General features: G+C 31.8%; 1 protein-coding gene and 1 long non-coding RNA gene across 2 annotated transcripts; one reads left to right on the plus strand and one right to left on the minus strand.

Annotated features, from left to right (window-relative positions):
- Positions 1-1,615: 1,615 nt before the first annotated feature.
- On the minus strand, positions 1,616-4,019 carry LOC114167434 (universal stress protein PHOS34-like). Its single transcript, XM_085668282.1, has 4 exons — positions 3,746-4,019; positions 3,501-3,610; positions 3,283-3,401; positions 1,616-1,908 (listed from the first exon to the last, which is right to left on the minus strand). The coding sequence occupies exons 1-4, from the start codon at positions 3,918-3,920 to the stop codon at positions 1,821-1,823; spliced, it is 492 nt and encodes a 163-aa protein (XP_085524408.1). The 5' UTR covers positions 3,921-4,019; the 3' UTR covers positions 1,616-1,820.
- Positions 2,151-8,034, plus strand: LOC146882184 (uncharacterized). The gene is made up of 2 exons (XR_014985443.1): positions 2,151-2,990; positions 7,644-8,034. It is a non-coding gene; the product is annotated as an uncharacterized LOC146882184 (long non-coding RNA).
- Positions 8,035-20,278: the final 12,244 nt, after the last annotated feature.

Raw genomic sequence — 20,278 nt, forward strand, 5'->3', positions numbered from 1 at the left:
TATCATCGATGTAGTCAAACACAATGAGTTTGATAGGTCAATACAGAGCGGTGCAAGCTACAAATTCAAAGCAAGAACTGCAATTTTGTATCAGCTAATATTACATTGTTCAATTAATGCCATTTTTTATTCGAAGAGTGGTTCAATTTTCAATTTTATTACGACTGGATATATTCTATTTAGTGAATTCATTGAGCGGAATCTTTCTGAAGTAAGCAACTAATGTTTTACGTGACTGGTTAGAGTGATGTTGGAAGTAAGCAATTGATGTTTCGAGTGATTAAATAATTCAATAACCAAAGTCTAAATCAAACCAAGTCAGTAAGTTAGATGTATTAATAATTTATTGATCTAAAGAAATAAATTACACATATGATATGTAATACGTGTATCGAATACTATATATATGTTAATATATTTACTATAAAATTAATAAAATATGACACGTAATATATATTAAAAAATATATAATAATTCTTAAAAATATTATAAGATCTTATGTAAATTAAAATTAAAATTATAAACATAAAAAAAAATTATAAATTATTATAAGCATTAAATTAATACTATTTTATAAATTAGATTATTTATGATAAATATTGATAAAATATTCTTAAATGAAGTCTATCTCTGACATGGCTACCCTCCAAAAGCTACGATATTGACTTGTAGATCTGAAAGGATACATTGATATACGTCCTTCTCTTGGCTTTATCCCTATTTCTTTCGATATACATTGAGTTGTCTAAAGAATAACAAACGTTGATCTCGAATAAATTAGGTAAAAAAAAAAACATTTTTTTAGATCTTCTCAATTCTTGTAAAAACAATTTATAATTGTATTTAATTCTTAATTTTAAAAGATATGTGAAAATACTGTTACATTCCATTTTATAGAAGTCCAGTTTTATATGAAGTCCAGTAACATGTGTCTTGTTTAATCATGTAAAAAGGCTATAAGTTCTACGAAGATTATTTTCCTCAGTTTCACAGTATAACGTTAAAAATAACAAGAAAAAGACAAACATATAGATAATAGAACTAAAAATTAACAAAATTATCTAAAAACAAATATAAGAATCGATCAAAACTGTATCAAAAAGAAATTTAAAGAATAATATTAAATATAATTAAAAATCTAAAGATTAAAATTGCAGCGAAAAAGATAACAACAAAATTAAAAGTTGTTTCCGGAGCACTGTTTTCAAATCATCACGCCAGAATTTTCGATATTGCTGACCCACCAACCTATGCTGTTCACATGACAGTGGATCTTCATGGTTTACAAATCTTTGCACCAAAAGCGTGTTGCTTGTGGATGCCAGAGAGAAATTATTTTGGAAAATAAAAACGGCAAAAGGAATTTTCTTTTTCCTTCTAACAGTCAAAAGAAATGGCGTAGCATATTAATTTTTAAAAATGCCATTTGGATTGGGTCTTCAACTTTTCATTATGAAATCCTTTTCTTTTTCTTACTAAAGATTTGTTTTGACAATGGCAATGCCGTGCAAACTTCGATACATATCAAGAGTTTATGCAACAAAACATAGAAATTACGTAGGATTATGATTTCAACAACATTAATATAAATCTCGGAAATTTAAGGACTACAGTATGGCACTCAAATTAAATTATTCCTTCAAAGTCAAAGAGTGAGCTAAAATACACAAGTATCGCATATGACTCATTCTTATTATCATTCTCATCAGACACCATAATACTTAAGAAAAGTGAAATATGACTCTGCTAGATCAAGAACACTGCAAGGAAAATATCATATGAAACTTAAAACTTAAATGTTCTCTCCCAATTGATTATCTTTACTTGCTGCTGCTAGGTTCCTTCACGATAGTCACTGGGCAAGAAGCATGAGTCATCACAAAGTTGCTTACACTTCCCAAAATGATCCTGTTTTTTAACAGAATGTAAGTGAGACTCATATTTCAATAACATAGGAGATATATGAGATTAATATAATTTTATATCAAAATTATCATAATAAGGAGATCATGAAAAAATTACTTATATAAATAACTCATACCATTTGGTAGAAAGTTTACATTGCACTTTTGTACATAGGTGTCCTTCCACCCTCCATTGTTTTTTTCTCTTTTTAAGAAATTTTTCATAAGATAAAAAAAGTGGTGTGTTTTGATACGCCACTATAGCTAAAATACCAAGTGTCATGATGATGCCTAATATGAGTTTACTAACAAAATAAGTCGTATTATTTTAATAAAAGCAGTTGAATCATTTTTGTACAATTTTTTCTTACAAATAGTATTTATTTATAAGAAAATTGAATCCCTATTGTACTAATAATAGCATCCCTATTGTTAAACCACTTGTTCTGAGAGGAACAAGTGGTGAGACTCTGTAGTTGCTGTCTAACTATCTGCATTAAAAAAATAAAATCCAAGGGAATACTACAATGTCCAAGGCTAATAAAAAGGATACTTGTATTTCATTTTTGTTCTTGCTATGAAGGCTTATCTCCCCTCTTTCATTATCATTTACTATGACTTTATCTCTATTTCTCTTTTCTCCCTCCCTCCCTCTCTAGTTTCCATCTTTTTCTCTCCCTTTTCCCATTGAAATTTAAGGCAACAAAGGGTGGAGTCTCCATTGATTCAACTCCAAATGGTTTTCCTCCAACAAGCCACTTTCTCTACTCTTTTCCTAAAGACAACAACATCAACAACAAAAGAGGCCAACACTAGTGGAGACATCTTAACATGGATTCCACAACTACCAGAAAAAGGTTTCCATCATCTTCTCCAAACACCAACACCACCTCCACCATCTCCTTTCAAGTCAACCTTACCTCAGATGACAAGAGGCCCCACATCGATGAGAGGAACTTCTTTGGAATTGAAATGAAAAATAGAAACTTAGAAGTTGTCACTCCTGTAACAACTTCTGAGAAACAAAAACACCAGACAAAGACTTCACAGTTCAAACAAATTAATGCAGGCAAAGACTACTTACAGGTAATTTTTTCAATGTTTATCCCTTTCCCTAATTTTTGTATACAATTGCAATTTTTTCCAAAATCTATCTATTGTCTTAATTTTTGTATAAACCAGCAACCATTTAAAGTAAATTCCCCAATAATGCAGATTATAAAATCCATCACAACAAAGAAGGATATTATTATCAGCAAAGTCACACTCACAACAAAAGAAAAATGAAAAACAAATATATCCATCAATGCAAATACTTCTCTTTGAAATAACTGGTGAGAGATGAAGAAAAAGAGAATTAGGGGTCAAAATTAGGTACCTTTGGATTGTGCTAAGGCCCCTGCTTCCCAAAACCAGCGAATCCAGCTTCAGATCTTCAATTGCATCCAGAAGTTTCTCTCTCGCATCCCCCCAGTAAATTTTTGCAACAATGTGCACCTAAAAAATCAACAAGTTCAGACGCAACACTGAAACATGGGAAAACCCAAAACCAGGGTTGTCTAAATTGAATTCCATTCGTAGAATCAAGAATATCACCTCCTTCTGTCTTGAAGCAGTGTCAAGAATATCAAGAACCTCAATATCAGGGTGAACACCATACTTTTTCATAATCTCAGGCTCTCTGAACTCTTGCAATGGAATCAGAGCTTCAAAAACACAAAGCAAAATCGAAATCAGACCAGATCTGATCAACCCAGATCAAAAGATTCCTAAAAAGTGATCATCAGATGAATAAATAAATAAACAGCCGAAAGTAAAATTGACAGAAAATTGGTACTCACGAGAACCAGATTTTTCCCATAGCTTGTTGCGAGACTCGTCTATAGAATTGGAGCTGATGTGAATGACATAAATGGTGTCACCCTTATCAGCTAAGTTCTCAAGCGCCCATTTGAGAGCATTCTTGCTGCTGTTGGAGAAATCCAAAGCCACACCAATTGTCCTGTCCTTTGCCATGGTTTGTGTCTGAAGTTGGCGAACAGAGTAGAAGTAGAAGAACAACACAGAAGTTGACGAAGGGTTTAGATTTCGTACAAAGTAGTATAAAGTTTAGCATCTATAAAGCGTATATATATAATAATAATAATAATAATAATAATAATAATAATAATAATATTATTATTATTATTATTATTATTATATATTATGATAATAATAATGGGTGCAGCTATTGTATTAATATTTTTTATTCTGTCCTCTTATTTCAATTTTTACAGTAGATTGCTAAGGATCTATTATCTCATAATTGTCTTAAATTTGATGATTTGAACCAAGGGCTAGGTATTTTCAGGGCAAAAGAAATTTTTCTGCTATAAATAATATTTGTACTGAACTTGATTTCTTTTGTTATAAATTTCTTATTTCGCACAATATAATGATCTTATTTATAGAGAATATTTTTCTGTTTGTATTAAATTCTTATTTAGTTAAGTTCTAAAAAAGATTATTTCAAGTAATATTTGTAGCTTGACTTATAAATAACTTATACATTTATTCATATGTTGGATTTTGTTCTCTATTAAATAGGTTTATTTCAAGTAAAATTAGATAATATATCTATGCTTATTTACATAAGTCCTTATTTATTTATATAAGACTATTATCTATTGTCTCCCTCTATTGGATTATCTTTTAAAGCGTGGTATTACAATTGTGTCCTAATAAATTGAGATTAACAATGGTCTAATTCATTATTCTAGATAATTACAACTAATAATAGAAAAATCATATTTTTTACTACAAATTTATATTTGTTAATTTTTTCCTTAAATTTATTTATTTTAGAGAATTAAATTATTGCATTGATTTTGATGGGTTTCATATTAATGTAAATTTATTATAAAGATCTGTATGTTTTAAATTAGTTTTTTATAACTAATGAACAAATGAAATTAATAGTTAATATTGAAAAGGAGTTTGAAAACCTATTTTTAAAACCTTTTAAAGCTTGATATGTTTATCGGCTCTTCTTCAAGCATATGTCTTAATTGTGAAAGGTTGTGTGAAGTCTAGTAACTTTAAAATAGGTGTAGATATGAGTATTTGTGTAAGTTTTTAATAAGTAATTAAAGATTGATAGTTATACATTTAAACAGAACAAAATTTATATTAGTTTTGATCATCATTGATCATTGATTCTATAACGTTCCATTTAATCAATAAACATAATTAAAGGAAGTGTCACACAAAGATAATATAACAGCAGAGTCTTGGAGTTTTAAACTTAACTCCTTACAACCCAAGCCACACCACAATGCCCGAAAAGAAACAAGTTATGAAGTTTAATAGAAACATATAGAAATCTAAAGGACAGACCACTACATGGGTCATAACCTTAAAGAAAAGCCCAAAAAGAACATGAAGTCCAACCCAAGTAGACTATGTAGCGGAATCATCTCTCTCCTGTTGACCACGAGTACCTCTCACATATGCTCCCAGCAATAATTGATGATCATCGCAAAGGTAGAAGAACAACACACAAAGCAATCAAACAAGCAAAGGGTAAGCTAGAGCCAAAAGATTTTATCATGCAATCATATATACTTTCACAGTCCAATATACATACATCATCCAAGCATGTTATGACCTTCCAAATCAATACACTAAGACTCGACTCGACTCATCTGGATACATATAATCTAGTCGGATTCAGCGGATGCTTGCACTTGTGGTGGATACCTCTACTCATCCTCGAGCTGCTCACCCTCGAGCTAAGTGTTACAAGTGTTACAATGTTTCAATCCCCCACACACAAGGTTATCCCTTAATGAGTTTCAGGCTTCCCGCTACTCTCATCACAGGAGTCAGTCTGCTCTAAGTGAGACTAACTGACTCCTTAGAGTGTCAGGATGCAACCTTACCTTGAATCCTTACCAAATTATATAGATGGGGCACCACCATGAATTCCCACTAACAGGGGTCATGAAATTACGTCTCGACCACTAAAGCACGACCCTAAAATCTCACCTAGAGATTTCAAGGATTTACGCACTGACCACAGACCAAACATATTCAAACGACCAAGTAATATTTATCATGCAGGTATGTGTATTATGTCAACCTTTATAACCAATCCCTTTCATGTTCCCGGTCAAATCCATACCAACTCGTCATACTCCATCCATGAATATAGAAATTCAACTCATCTCATTACCATGCCACTTTCATACCCAACCATCCCATGTTCATTTCATGCCAAGAATTATTCAAGTTTGTCATTCACAACTCATACACCTTCCCACTCATGCATATTCATTCCATGAAACAACCATGCATGTAACATGCTCAATTCACATTGAACTCACCCATCACAGAACATAGCTTATCTCGTTCATACAAAATTACCCAATTCATACCTTAAAAGTAGGATCCACACAAACATAAAGCCAACAATCCAGAACAGGGAAATAACCAAAATAGGCCGTATTCTCGCCCAACTTCTCTCTTAGGCAGAAAGGCCTCGCTCAAGCAAGAGGGACTGTCGCTCAGGCGAGCTCCTTTCGCCTAGGGGAGAGCTCGACATCAAGAACAACGACCATCAGCTCCTTCTCGCTTGAACGAGACACTCGCTCGCTCAAAACGTGGTTAGTCGCCTGAGCTACAACTCGCGTGAAATGGCCTAGGCGAGCCTCAGTTAATCTCGCCTAGGCGAGACATGCTCGCTTGGGCGAGAAAACCAGTGTTCACCACTGTTCTCTTGTGCAACAGTCGCTCAAACATGCCCCAAACAGTTCAAACATGCATTCCAACCACTCATATCCACACACAGTCCATTTAATCAAGGAATAAACGTACAATAATCAGATCTTATGGAATATACAGAAGGATCTAGCTTCCCTTACCTGGAAATAAGCTAGCACAAGACTCCTAAACCAAAAACTAGCGAGCACAACAGCTCCGAGATTAGCTCAGTGAACTGCAGAGACGCAGAACAGAGGCAAAACTGGATTATTAGCAAGGAACTTCGGTTGAGACCAAGACAGTAGGGATAGAATAGGAGAAAACAGTTGGGAGGTTAACTTACTTGAGTCAATTAAGTCCTTCTAGCTCAACGTAAGAGGGGATGCAAAACCTTAGCAGAGCACCGCTTGTGGAATAGAAGGGCAAAGCAGCTGTCTTTTTTTCTAGAACGAAAGGAGAAAAGTGTGTTAGGACAGACTTAGGATCTGGTTTCCCTTTTTGGGCCAGCCCTTAGGCCCAATAGTTTAGGGCAACCTTTAAAATAAAAGGGCCCAATGAAAAGTGGGTTTTACAGATCCTACATTTAATTTTAGTTTTCTCAATCTTGAAGCAAATTGCTTTTATTATAACAAAATTTTGTACAAGCAACCTACCTTACAAACTAACAATAGTTATAAGCTCTTGAACACATTCAAACAAATATCAAACTCAACGAGCATATCAGCTTCTAACAATTGTGGATCACAAAGAAGATATATGTCAGATTAAACCACTTCAAGAGAATCTTAATGTTATCAACTCTTTATCAACCCAGAAGATATTTTGTTGGAAATATTTTAATATAATTTAAAAAATAAATAATTAAAATAATTAAACTTATTGTTACTCATGTTTTTATAGACCTTTAATTTATGGGTTAATGTTTTTTATGACTAACGACTATAGTCTTATTACTATTTACTTCTTTGTCTCCATTTTCTACCTATAAATACCACTTAGGTGCATGGGAAAAGACACAACAACAAAGAATAACAAATACTAGAGTTTTCTCAAGAGTGTTCTTCTTTTCTTCTCTATATTATCTTTAAGACAGTGGTGTTCATAAGGTTCGGAGATCCTTCGCTGCACTCGATCAATCTGATGGGTTGTTGTATCTTGGAAGAGAAACGCATATGATAAGAAACACATATGATTGTGTATTGTGTATTTGTTTAGCCTTGTGCAGTAGAGGTGTTTTCTCTCTAAGGATAGCGTTATGCGTGCCTCAACCCAGAATATTTCTATTCCTTTCCTTGTTTAATTTTTTATTTATTATTGTTATTATAATCGTTGATCTCTGATTAATATTCACTATTTTATATATGTTTTGGTATTATTATTGATTTAATAATTATTATTATATCATTATATCATTTTATATTTTTATTATTATTAGTATTGTTTGAGTAATCATTCAATAACATTCTTAGAGAGAAAAATTTATCTTGTTATTTCTATTTTTGATTACCCATATGTATTCATTTCTAAAATTAAAAACAATATAGAGCTGAAGACTGAAAACACATTTTATGAACTAATGTGTGTTTCTTATGGTTATAATTAAATCAGTTTCAACTAAGCCTAAATATTTATGTGTATAATTGTTTCTATTTCTATTGGTAACAATAAACGATATTATGGATAAATGAAATTCCTTCTCATTGAATAATTTTTTTTGTGATGTCTATAACTAATGTTTTTGTTGTTATATTAATTTATGCTTTAATATTGTCAACTTTTATCATTGATAAAGATGTTCTATATCATGTACATATTTTAAGTGTTTTGTATGAAAATAATTGTAAATAATTTTTCTTACTAAAACTACTATTGTGTTATGGAAAACACTTAAACTAAACTTTGCATTTGTAAATGAAAAAAAAAATAGCTTGATATTTATATGAAAAAAATGACTAATAAATTATCAGATTTATGAATAAAAAGGAGTTTTTGATGTTTCTGAATTTAGAAACTTTCTTGTTCTCAACAAGATTATGAAGTGGTTTCCAAGTGCAATAAGATTATTATTTCTAGACATGTGTTTTGGTTGGTAAATGATATATTTGTGATGATTTGTTTGAGTTAAGTACCTTTATCTTGTAATAAAATATTTATAAGTTTTCTTTGATTATTTCAAAATGTTAAGTTGTGATTTATGACATGCTATTATTATAATTGTTGAGAAATTTGGTTAGAGACCATTCAAATTATAAAATTTTGAGGTACAAAATTAATTAAATAGACAAGTAATGATACATGTATTTATAAATGAGTGTTTTTATGTAAAATTCATGGTATAATTCATTAAGCAACATTTTCATATAGTGTTAATCTAATGGTGCAGTGAAAGAAAGAAAACAAAAATGTTCTGATATAATAAATGTTATTCTACAAAATCTAGCTTGCCTAACATTATATTAATGAAATTTTATATCGTATTTACCATATTTTGAACACAAAAGATTGTGATAAAACTTGTTATGAGTTATGAAAGAAAAAAGAACCACATTTAAAATATTTCAAAATGTGGGGGTGTCTTGCAATAGTAACATACTTGTTAATAAAAAAATATTGGTTATATATTATAAAGTGAATGAATATATACCTCACTATTTTTGCCATCTAGTGTAATATTATTTGTGTTTCTTCTAGTTATGGCAATATGTCCAATTTCTTAAGATGATTGAAGGATAATGTAAATTGGATATTGATTTTGGTGACAAAATTAACTACTGGTTATGGTTATATTCTATACCTTGGATGGAGGTGCACTATCATGAAAATATGTTAAAAAAGTTATTGTCATGATCTACTATGCAAGCATAAATGATTCATTTTTTCCAATGCATTATGACAATTAAATTGATATATTTAAAGTTTTTTATATAAAAATGTCAATGAAAATTTGAGATATGAGAATGAGAGACAAATATATTAAAAACTTAATTACTCATGGTATTGTCTCTTTTGACTTTGTCAGGTTAAGAAGAAATATTGCAGATCTGCTTATCAAAAGGTTGATGCATCAACAACAAGTATTTGAGTCGTCGAGGGGAATGAGATTATAGCCTATAAATTAGTTGCAACAATGAACACCCATCTCCACATGAATGGCGATCCTATGGAATGGAGTTCAATGGGTAACAACAAAGTTGTTGTTGACTAAAGTACACCAAATAATTTGATTAAATTTTATGTCTCATTCATATGGCGAGGTGTACTATAAATTGTGGCAATAATAAGGTTGAGGTATGTGCATCATTATGCTTATTTTATAAAATACCTCTTAATAAACCCAATGACAATTATTGTAGGGGTGTGAGTCACAAACCACCCTTTGAGGGTTTACTTATTGAGTGTGATGGTGGGACTGCCATTGTGAGACATGGGCAAGTCTTTAAGTGACACTCATGAAACAAGATACATGCACAAGGCCGTAACGTGCACCCACTAATTAGAACCTATAATGAACACTGATATTGTATGTGTTATTTACTAAAACCCGGTCATAGAGGATGTAGCTCAAGGCAATTAAGTCTCTGCATTTTCTCGGGTGGAAGTTTATAAGCACTAGGTGTAAGGGTCAGATCCGAAAGGTTCCTTATGCTGAACTACAATATTTTGTTTTAAAAGATAATATATTTTGTTTTATTTATTTTTTAAATTATGTGGGGGATTGTTGGAAATATTTTAATATAATTTAAAAAATAAATAATTAAAATAATTAAACTTACTATTACTCATGTTTTATAGACCTTTAATTTATGGTTAATGTTTTTTATGACTAACGACTATATTCTTATTACTATATACTTCTTTGTCTCCATTTTCTACGTATAAATACTACTTAGGTGCATGGGGAAAGACACAACAACAAAGAATAACGAATACTAGAGTTTTTCTCAAGAGTGTTCTTCTTTTCTTCTCAATATTATCTTTAAGATAGTGGTGTTCATAAGGTTCAGAGATCCTTCGCTGCACTCGATCGATCTGACGGATTGTTGTATCTTGGGAGAGAAACGCATATGATAAGAAACACATATGATTGTGTATTGTGTATTTGTTTAGCCCTGTGCAATATGGATGTTTTCTCTCTAAGGATAGTGTTATGCATGCCTCAACCCAGGATATTTCTACTCCTTTCCTTGTTTATTTTTTTATTTGTTATTGTTATTATAATCGTTGATCTCTGGTTAATATTCACTTTTTATATATGTCTTAGTATTATTATTGATTTAATAATTATTATTATATCACAAATAAATATTGAAGTTGTTGTAAATTGCAAAAATTTCATGTTCTTATTTTGTTGTTAGAGCTTCCTAATTGACTATATTAAAAACATTAAGCAAAATTGAACTTTGCAATGCATGTAATACAAAGTGCCTTGTACCAATTTGAGCTTTTTGTTACTCCACAGAATGTTGCACCTAGTTGCTCTCCTTGCAATATCACATCATGACCTTTATGTTTAAATCTCATTATAAGAGTTGCACAATTCATATAACTTTCACCAAGTGTACTGAACTAATGCATACCTAAGATGATCATAAATGTTTTGATAGGTAACACTAAAACATTTGGTTGTAAATGTATGGTCATTGAATCTCCATTTTATACTTACACTTTCTAGTGATTAATAGCATTTGGTTAGAAGCAACCATTATTGGAAAACCCTTAACACATGTGTTTTCAACCATAACAACTTTACCAATTTGTCACTAATAAAAATTTTAGCACTCTTTTTGTCCATAAAAAAAATGTAGTTTCTGCTTCTTTATTAATCATTTAAACTACAATGTACTTCCACCTTATATTCCTTGTAAATCATTGAGGGGGAAGTGGACATCTACATCTTGTATTATGGTTAGTGTGTTATATACTAATGATTGTTCTTCCTCACAATCAAAAGTCATCATTACATATGTCTCTACTTCTTATAATACTAATTCATTTGATCATGTAAACTACATCCAACTCCCACTCAATTGGTTGAATTCCACTAAAAATATTAATGATGTGAATCACAATATGAGAATTCTTTGAGTTCATAGTCATTTATGACTCAAACAAATATTATTTCACAAGTCGTTTCTGGCTTAAACAAGTGTTCTTTGTCAAACAATCACTCTTGGCTAAGATGAAGAGATTGCATGATTTGTGACCATTGATCACACTTTTCCTTGCTAGCAAAGATAATCATGTGCTGATGTATGTGAGATTGAAACACTTTTCCTCCTAACTTGATATATTTTAGCACTAGTACTATTATTCATTGAAGCTTTTGATTAACCCAAAAATATTAACAATGTTTTTGCACTGTGCGTGTTGTGTCACTGTCTATCTTTTTCTTAAATGGCTTTATATACGACTCTTGAAGAAAGTGATCGTTGTAGAGAAGTTTTTGGTCATTAAGTAGCTTCAACTCTTTTTAATGCCTTTTTCCTTCGTCTGAAAATCTTAATAATGATGGATGCATCTAATGTTGATGGAAGCATCTTCAAGCAAATAATGAAATACAAGAAAAATTATTAAAAACTTTGAGGTTGCTTATGGAACTTATCCAATGAAGATTATTTGGAGATAATTATTCCATTAAAGACCTTCAGAACAGGAAAACAAACATTTATACAAATCAATTCATATTCAACTAACGGTGATTCCATCTAGCCACTTTGCACTTTATGACACAAAATATGTGAAACTAATGACATTTACTATAACAAATCCAACAATTTCTTATATAATTTTTATGTCAATGAACATTTACTCCATCCACTCCATTCCAATTTTCAAATCTTTTGTGGTCATCTTTCCCACACCAATTATCATAAGTAAAAGTTGACTATCTGCAACATCAACATCAGTTTACACATTCATAATTCTCTCAGAAATTGAGTAACACCCCATTTAATTAATAACCCTAATTAAAGGAGGCGTCACACAGAATAATATAATAGCACAGTCCTGGAGTATAAACCTCACTCCATACAGTTGTTCAAAAGAAAACAGAAGAGAAACTAGGCATACCACGATACCGATATAAAGTATAATAACGTAACGACAGTATTGCAAAAAATAAAGCCCAAAGGCTAGACAATACATGGGCCATAGCCCTAAAAGAAGAGCCCAAAAGCGGAAACCACTTTAGAGGCTAAGCAGTGGAACCACCACCTCCCTATTGACCACGAATATTTCTCGCATCTGCTCACATCAATAAATTGATGATCATCGCAAAGAGAGAAAAACCAAACCACAAAACATACACCAAACAAAAGGGTAAGCTAGAGCGAAAAAGGATTTATCATACAATTATATACACTTTCACAGTCAAATATACATACATCATCCTATCATGTTATGACCTTCCAATCAATACACTAAGACTCAGACACGACTCATCCAGATACATATAATTAGTCGGATTCAGCGGATGCTTGCACTTGTGGTGGACTCCCCTGTTCTACCGAGCTGCTCTACCGAGCTAAATGTTACAATGTTTCATCCCCCACACACAAGGTTAGCCCTTAATGAGTTTCAAGCCTCTTGCTACTCTGACCACTAGAGTTAGTACGCTCTATGTGAGACTAACTAACTCTTTAGAGTGTCAAGATGCAACCTTACCTTGAATCCTTACTAAATTATAGATAGGGCACCACCATGAACTCCCACTAACAGGGGTCATGGAATTACGTCCCAACCAACTGAAGCACCACCATGAGGTCTCACCTAGAGACTCATGGGATTACGTCCTAACCACATACAATTCATGTTCCAACAACCAAGTATGTATTATCACACACACCAAACTCATGCCAACATTTTCCACTAATTCTTCATTCATAATTCATACCAAGATCAGGCCAACCTTATCATTTCCAAGCCATAAGTCACTTAACACATGCATACTTAACCCATTCATGCTCTAATAGGATAATAAAATCATACAGTAAATCACCAACCAAAAACATGAGACAGAACAGGTACCAAACAAACACTTGTGTCAGTCTCGCTCAAGCCAGGAACCCTCGCTCAGGCAAAAGGGTTATTTCGCTCAAGCGACAGGCCCTCGCTTAGGCGAGACATCCAACAATGTGGGTTTCTGATCACGCGACTTCTCGCTTAGGCGAGCCCTCCTCGCTTGAGCAAGGCCACTCCTCGCCCAAAGGTGAGGTTCCTCGCCTGGGCTGAAAACTACAGCGACATGCCAAGGTCCCCACGCGTTCTCGCTTAGGCGAGCCTCTCTCACTTGAGCAAGATGTCACCTCGCTCAAACGAGAGCTCTCTACCTGAGCGAGAGCTCGAGTGTGAACTTGGCCTGTTTCTACAAGTCTCGCCTGGGCGAGACAGGCTCGCTTGGGCGAGAGCATTAGTTTCTCGTCACTGTTTCCCTGCAACAACCACACATATGAATCCAAACCAACATACCAAGGCAGTCCATGCATTCACAGTATCATACCAACCATAAAATCGTAAACTAACAGCAAGTAAACAGAAAATGGAAACACACGAGTAAGCCCTAACTTCCCTTAGTTGGAAAGGGTGAGCAAAGGACGTTAACACCAACTACGGAGTAAAACAGCTCGCGGAACAGACTTAGAAGCTGGAAAAATAGTGGAACAGTAAAGGAACAGAGTTACTATGGAACTCTAAATGGAAACACGCAAATATGCTTTAGGGAGGATAGGTACGAGCTTGAGAATCAGTTACATGGAGTGAAAAACGAGACTGAGCTCACCGGATCGAGATTGGGGTTAAACCCTAGCAGAGCTTTGAGGAGAGAAAAAAAGAGTGTGAGTGTATTATTTTTGCAAGAATGACAAAAGTGAGAAGGGTGTGACTACCTTAGGGGCCTTGGACACCCTATGGGCCAGTCCTTAAGCCCATTAAATTTTTAGGGCAACCCTTAAATATTAGGACTGAAATAAGAGGACCTTACAAATTGTAGAACAATTTGAAACATAAAATTTTTATTTAAAAAACTAAACTATATATAAATATATCTATATATAATTCTAACTTTAGATCGTTAAACTAATTTTTTTATATTAAAATTAAAATATTATTAAACAATTAGTAACATATTTAATTTTAAAGTTAAATATATTCTTAATATCTGAACTTAGATGTAAAATTGATATTCGTTTCTATTTTAATATTATTGTAATTTAACAATATTATTTCTTTTTTATGTTTTAAACCGTCTTTTAAATTAAGTTAAGACTTATTAAATTATTGAAACAGTTTAAACACAATTTGAAATGTAGTTTAACAAAAAAAAATCTCGTAATTAAGTTATTATAATTATATTTATCTATTTCTGAAGTTCGAGAAGTAAAATATATTTTGAAATAAAGACAAATTTGTTTTGAAATTAAATTACTTTTTTATATCAGAATTAAAATATTGTTAAACAGTTAATAACATATTTAATTTTATTTTTAATTCTTTTGACTTCTTACAGCCAAAACAGCCCAACGAGGACATGTGGAGAGGGCAAATGGAATCTAACTAGCTTTTACAAAAAGATAAATTAATGCATTCTCATGTCAGTATCGCCATCATCATCACATATTTACTTGAATCACAGCCGTTCGTTTATTGGTATATATATTGCCATATTAGTGGGCCCACGCGTGGGTATGTATGTGGGCAATTATGCTTTTGCTTAACACGGACTACCATCTCCCGTGCCGCAACCGAAAACGAAACAAATATTGTTTGAGTGAAGGAACTGCATTGTTTGAGTACACGAATGTTGTCAAGATGGAAACTGAAAACAGTGTTATAAAATTTTAACACGTTCATTTTCTCTTTGCGTGCGTGAATAAATCATTAATTTTATTTTTATCTATAGAGCTTTTAATTTTCGTGGTGAATAACTATTTGAAAAGAAAAAAAAATTTAGATTAAATATGGTTTTTATTTACATATTGTTATAAGAAATTATGTTTTGTGTCTAATTAAATTATAAATTATTTCGTTTTTAAATTTTATGAAAGTAATATAAAATATTTTTCGAACAAATCATATAAAAAAAATTATATAACAAATAGAGTTCAAACTAATATAATTTTTATGCCATTTTTAAAAAAAAAAAAATTTTACATAACTTTCATAAAATTAAAGATGAAATAATTTATAATTTACACATAACACATTTTTTTTATAATAATAGTTTAGAAACGATAAATATATTTAATTTTAGTATTTTATACATATTTTTAATAAAGACAAAATGATAAATAAATACTTCAATTATTGTAATTACGGTCTTTTGTTTCTTCTTTAGACTTTGAAGTATCTCACAAGTTTTGGTCCGTTTGTGAAACAAGTTCTCGGTTTGAAACTTAATTACACTTATAATTTCTTGTATATATTATATTCTACTGAAAACAAAGACCCTGACATAGGTGTATCTACATTTTTGTCTTGTTATTTTAATTTATTAAGTTAAAATTTAATTATTACAATAAATTTTGTTATTTTACATATTAACGTGTATATTAATTTTAAATTTAATATAACTTTAATATATATATATATATATATATATAATTTTTAATGTTATTTTATTTAAATTTAATATATATTATTTAAAAAAAATTAATTTTACATAAAATAAAGTTGAAGTCATCACAAATGATTATAAAAAAAATAGAATGGAAGGATACAATGATAATTAATTTTGACTATTATTTGGAAGGATCATAAGACAACGGAATTAAAAAAATGGTTCTAAATATTATAAAAGATATGTTGGAAAGTAAAACTCTAACATTCCAATTTTAACAACTTAAGACTTAATAAAATAAAATAGGATGTTTCATCATATTGTTCAAAAGAGATAATTCAGTTGTACAAAATATTTTAATACAGTCTTACAAAAAGATAAAACTATAAAAATATATCATTTATACATTCTTAAGCTACAAAACTATGATTCTATTACAAAACTATACCTAACATGATCTAATATCGCTCAACTATTCAAACAGTGGACTCCTCAAACCTTTAGAGTTGCCTCTATCACCTGCAACGTCATCTGCTCACACCAATAAGATGATCATTGCAAAAGAAGCATACAACACATAACAGACAAACAAACAAGAAAGGGTAAGCTAATTTACAAAAAGAGTATCATGCATACATAAAATCTATAATTTACAAAAAGCAATCTATAAAAGACTAAAGTAACACCACCATAGAATTTGTTCACGATACCCATGAAATTAATCCAAACACATATGCAACCATGGAATCTACTCATGAGACCCATGGAATTATGCCAAAGACGCCACCATGGAATCTACTCATGAGACTCGTGGAATTACGCCAAAGACGCCACCATGGAATTTACTCATGATACCCATGGAATTATGCCAAACACGCCACCATGGAATCTACTCATGAGACTTATGGAATTACACCAAACATGCCACCATGGAATCTACTCATGAGATCCATGAAATTACGCCAAACATATACATTCGTCGATAAACATGAATGAACATCAAGTTCCTAATATCGAACAATCACTCATATTTGTATTCATCCATTAACAAGACCATCATCATTATAGTTTTATACATCATTGTTCATATATATTTGTAATTACTTTAACAACAAATAAGATTACATCAACACCAAAAGGAAACATATATAATGGTTGCCCAGCTACTTACCAAGTCAATGAGCTTTCTGAGTTTGGGGTCATCTAACAATTATATCCTTGCCCAACGACCACCAAGTTAGTGGCTCTCTAACTTTGGTTTTGACCAACGACTCAGTCCCTCGCTGAACGAGTCTGCAGAAAACGTAGTTCTTCAAATATATGCTACCTTAGTCATACCAGCCCAATCTAATAACACATATAGAGTTCAAACATACCAATTATAATTTCACAACATTCATCATCTCAATTTATCACATTTTCCATAAAACTCAGATAATATACTCACATTATGCAATTTAGAACTATAAACCCCAATTCAATCGATAAACTCATAGCTCATTCGGCATGACAATTCAATGTACAATCATATAATTAGTAATTTTAACGTTTCTATGATTTAGAAAGAGTACAATTAGCTTTTCTTACTTATTATCCAACTTAAATAGCTCTAAAAACACAAAAAACACCTCTAACTACACAGGATGTTTTATGTACACACAAACATCACAAGATTGATCAAGGCATATCGTCACTAATCAACAAAGACTCATACTAATGATTAAAAAGGCACATGCAAGTGAAATAAGGCTCACATGAAATGGTAAACATAAAGAGACCAAGAAAAGGGTTGAAACTCAACTTACACGAACAAAGAAACTAATTGATCCAATTTGAAGAGCTCGCTGCGAGGATCACTCCCATGGTCTCAGATCTTCAATCAAAAGAACAGAGGACAAGAACCTTTAGACAGAAGTCAAAGAACTATAGAAAAATGATTTCTAGAGAGATGATGTGTTTAAAATTAACGAAACACGTTCATAACAATTTTATTTATACTAAAACCTTTTAATATTAAAATAATTGAGCATCAATATTATTAAACCATTATCACTTTTAAAATGTAATTTTCTAAGGTCTTACATTCTCTTAACAAGAACAATTTTTGTCCTAAAAAATTCACTCATTAGGTAGAAAGCAAACTATGCTCTTCTTATTTTCTCTTACAACAACTACCTAGACTTGGTCAACTTATCAATCCCAACACCTTAACTAACTGAAAAACTTGCCTCTGCTTTAAGTGATACAATGTTCAATAGTGTAGATTGGCTTAGACACTACTCTCAAAGCAACTCTCAACCTTAAACCTAAAGCTTGAATGATCCTTTACGCCTAACCAATCAAATTTCATTTGATATACTAAACTCACCTTCCATATACTCTCCACTGCCTCTTGTAGGTTTTTAAAAAAAATATTAATAAAGCCTTTAGTCTTAACTAAAACATGTTCGTTATCACTTCATATCACCTAGTCCCTTCTGTCATATATGAAATGGTGATTTAAGCCAGGAAGAAAGGTTGAATTAGCTATTTAAAACTTTTTTGAAAGCTTAAAACCCTTTTTGATTGAATCAAATAGACCACAAAATTCAAATGTAAAAGCTGCAGAACAATATACTTTCAATTAGTCAAAAATAAAAACAACAGACTAATATGTTCAAACAAAAATCTAGCCTACAACCCTGCAGGAATCACACTCACAGACTTGAAATCACACCAGGTAAACAACCAGAGAGACAATAACTATAAAACCTGATGGTGGCTTTCCCTAGCCAACAATACACGAGTTCTTCAAGTTAATCAAAAACCAAATGCCTCCAAGATCAACCAAGATCTTCAATCTTCACCTTGTAGTTGTGTAATTTAGAGAGAGATAGAGAGAGAGAGTTTTCCAGTGATGAATAACAAGTTTTCGTGCTAAAAAACTCAGAATCGTGTCACTGCTATCGAAAACACATATTATATAGTTTGGTCTTAAGTGAAATCAATCGGTTGAATTTTCTGTACAATCAGTTGATTTCACTTGACTTAAGTAAAAACAATCAATTGAAAAACAATTCAACTTATTGAATGCATTCATACTAGAAATTATATACAACAAGCATTTTAACTTGTTAAACCCCATTTTAACATATTAAAAAGGACACACTAAAACTAACAAGACTTCTAACCTATGTCATATAGCCTACTGATGAGTCATTATTTTCCTCTATTCCACTAGCCTTTGTGTACCCATTTGAAAGTTGTTTAGTGCTTAATTGTTCATCTTTAGTGTGTTTTCATCTGTTGGGCTTTATTGTGTCATTGTTCCGAATTTGGGTTAATTTCACATTATTTGGCCTAATTTTCGTTTTTAATTATTTTTAGGTATTTGGGTGAAACAATTTTGGAGCTTGGACATTAATATTCAGTTGAAGAGAGTTGTCGCATCATTGCCACATCATTTCCACGTCATTTCCACATCATCTGAGTGAATGGGCCAACATTTGAGGCCTAGTAGTGACATTTTTGTAATTTTGTAGCCCATAATGGCAATTTTGTAAATATAAGTGGCAGATTGGATGTGCCACGAAATTAGGTCTCCTTCCATGCAAGCAGCCGCACCTTCTTCCTCCCCATTCTCTTAAACCTCCATTTTTTATGTTTTAAGCTTTGGAAGGTGACCCATGGAGACACAAGCTAATTTTTCACGTTTTCCACTCATTTTTGACATTTTATGAGTGTTGGACAACACCTATTGCTTGTATTCACGTTTTTTGCACATTGGGTAACATTTATATTGAAGCATTTAAGGTTTTGTTGGCTGTTTTCATTGTTCCTTTGTTATTCCTTGCTCATTTTCATTTGCTGCACCATTTTAAGCTTTCAACACCAATTTCAACTCATTTGAATGGTTGAATTTGAATTTTTGTTGAACCCTAACCATAACTCGAATTCTATGGGCAACTAACTTTCGTATGCATTGATTCCCTTCAAAGAAGGAGATGAAACCTTGAGATTAATGTTTTGTTCAGTGAGTTTTGTTGTTTTTCGTTGTGAATTTGCATTTGCGTTTTAATTGAAAAAAACCCAATCTGATTTT

This window comes from Vigna unguiculata, chromosome 10 (assembly GCF_037176805.1).
Source record: "Vigna unguiculata cultivar grain cowpea cultivar isolate G323 ecotype 2 chromosome 10, ASM3717680v1, whole genome shotgun sequence".
Lineage (NCBI taxonomy): Eukaryota > Viridiplantae > Streptophyta > Magnoliopsida > Fabales > Fabaceae > Vigna > Vigna unguiculata.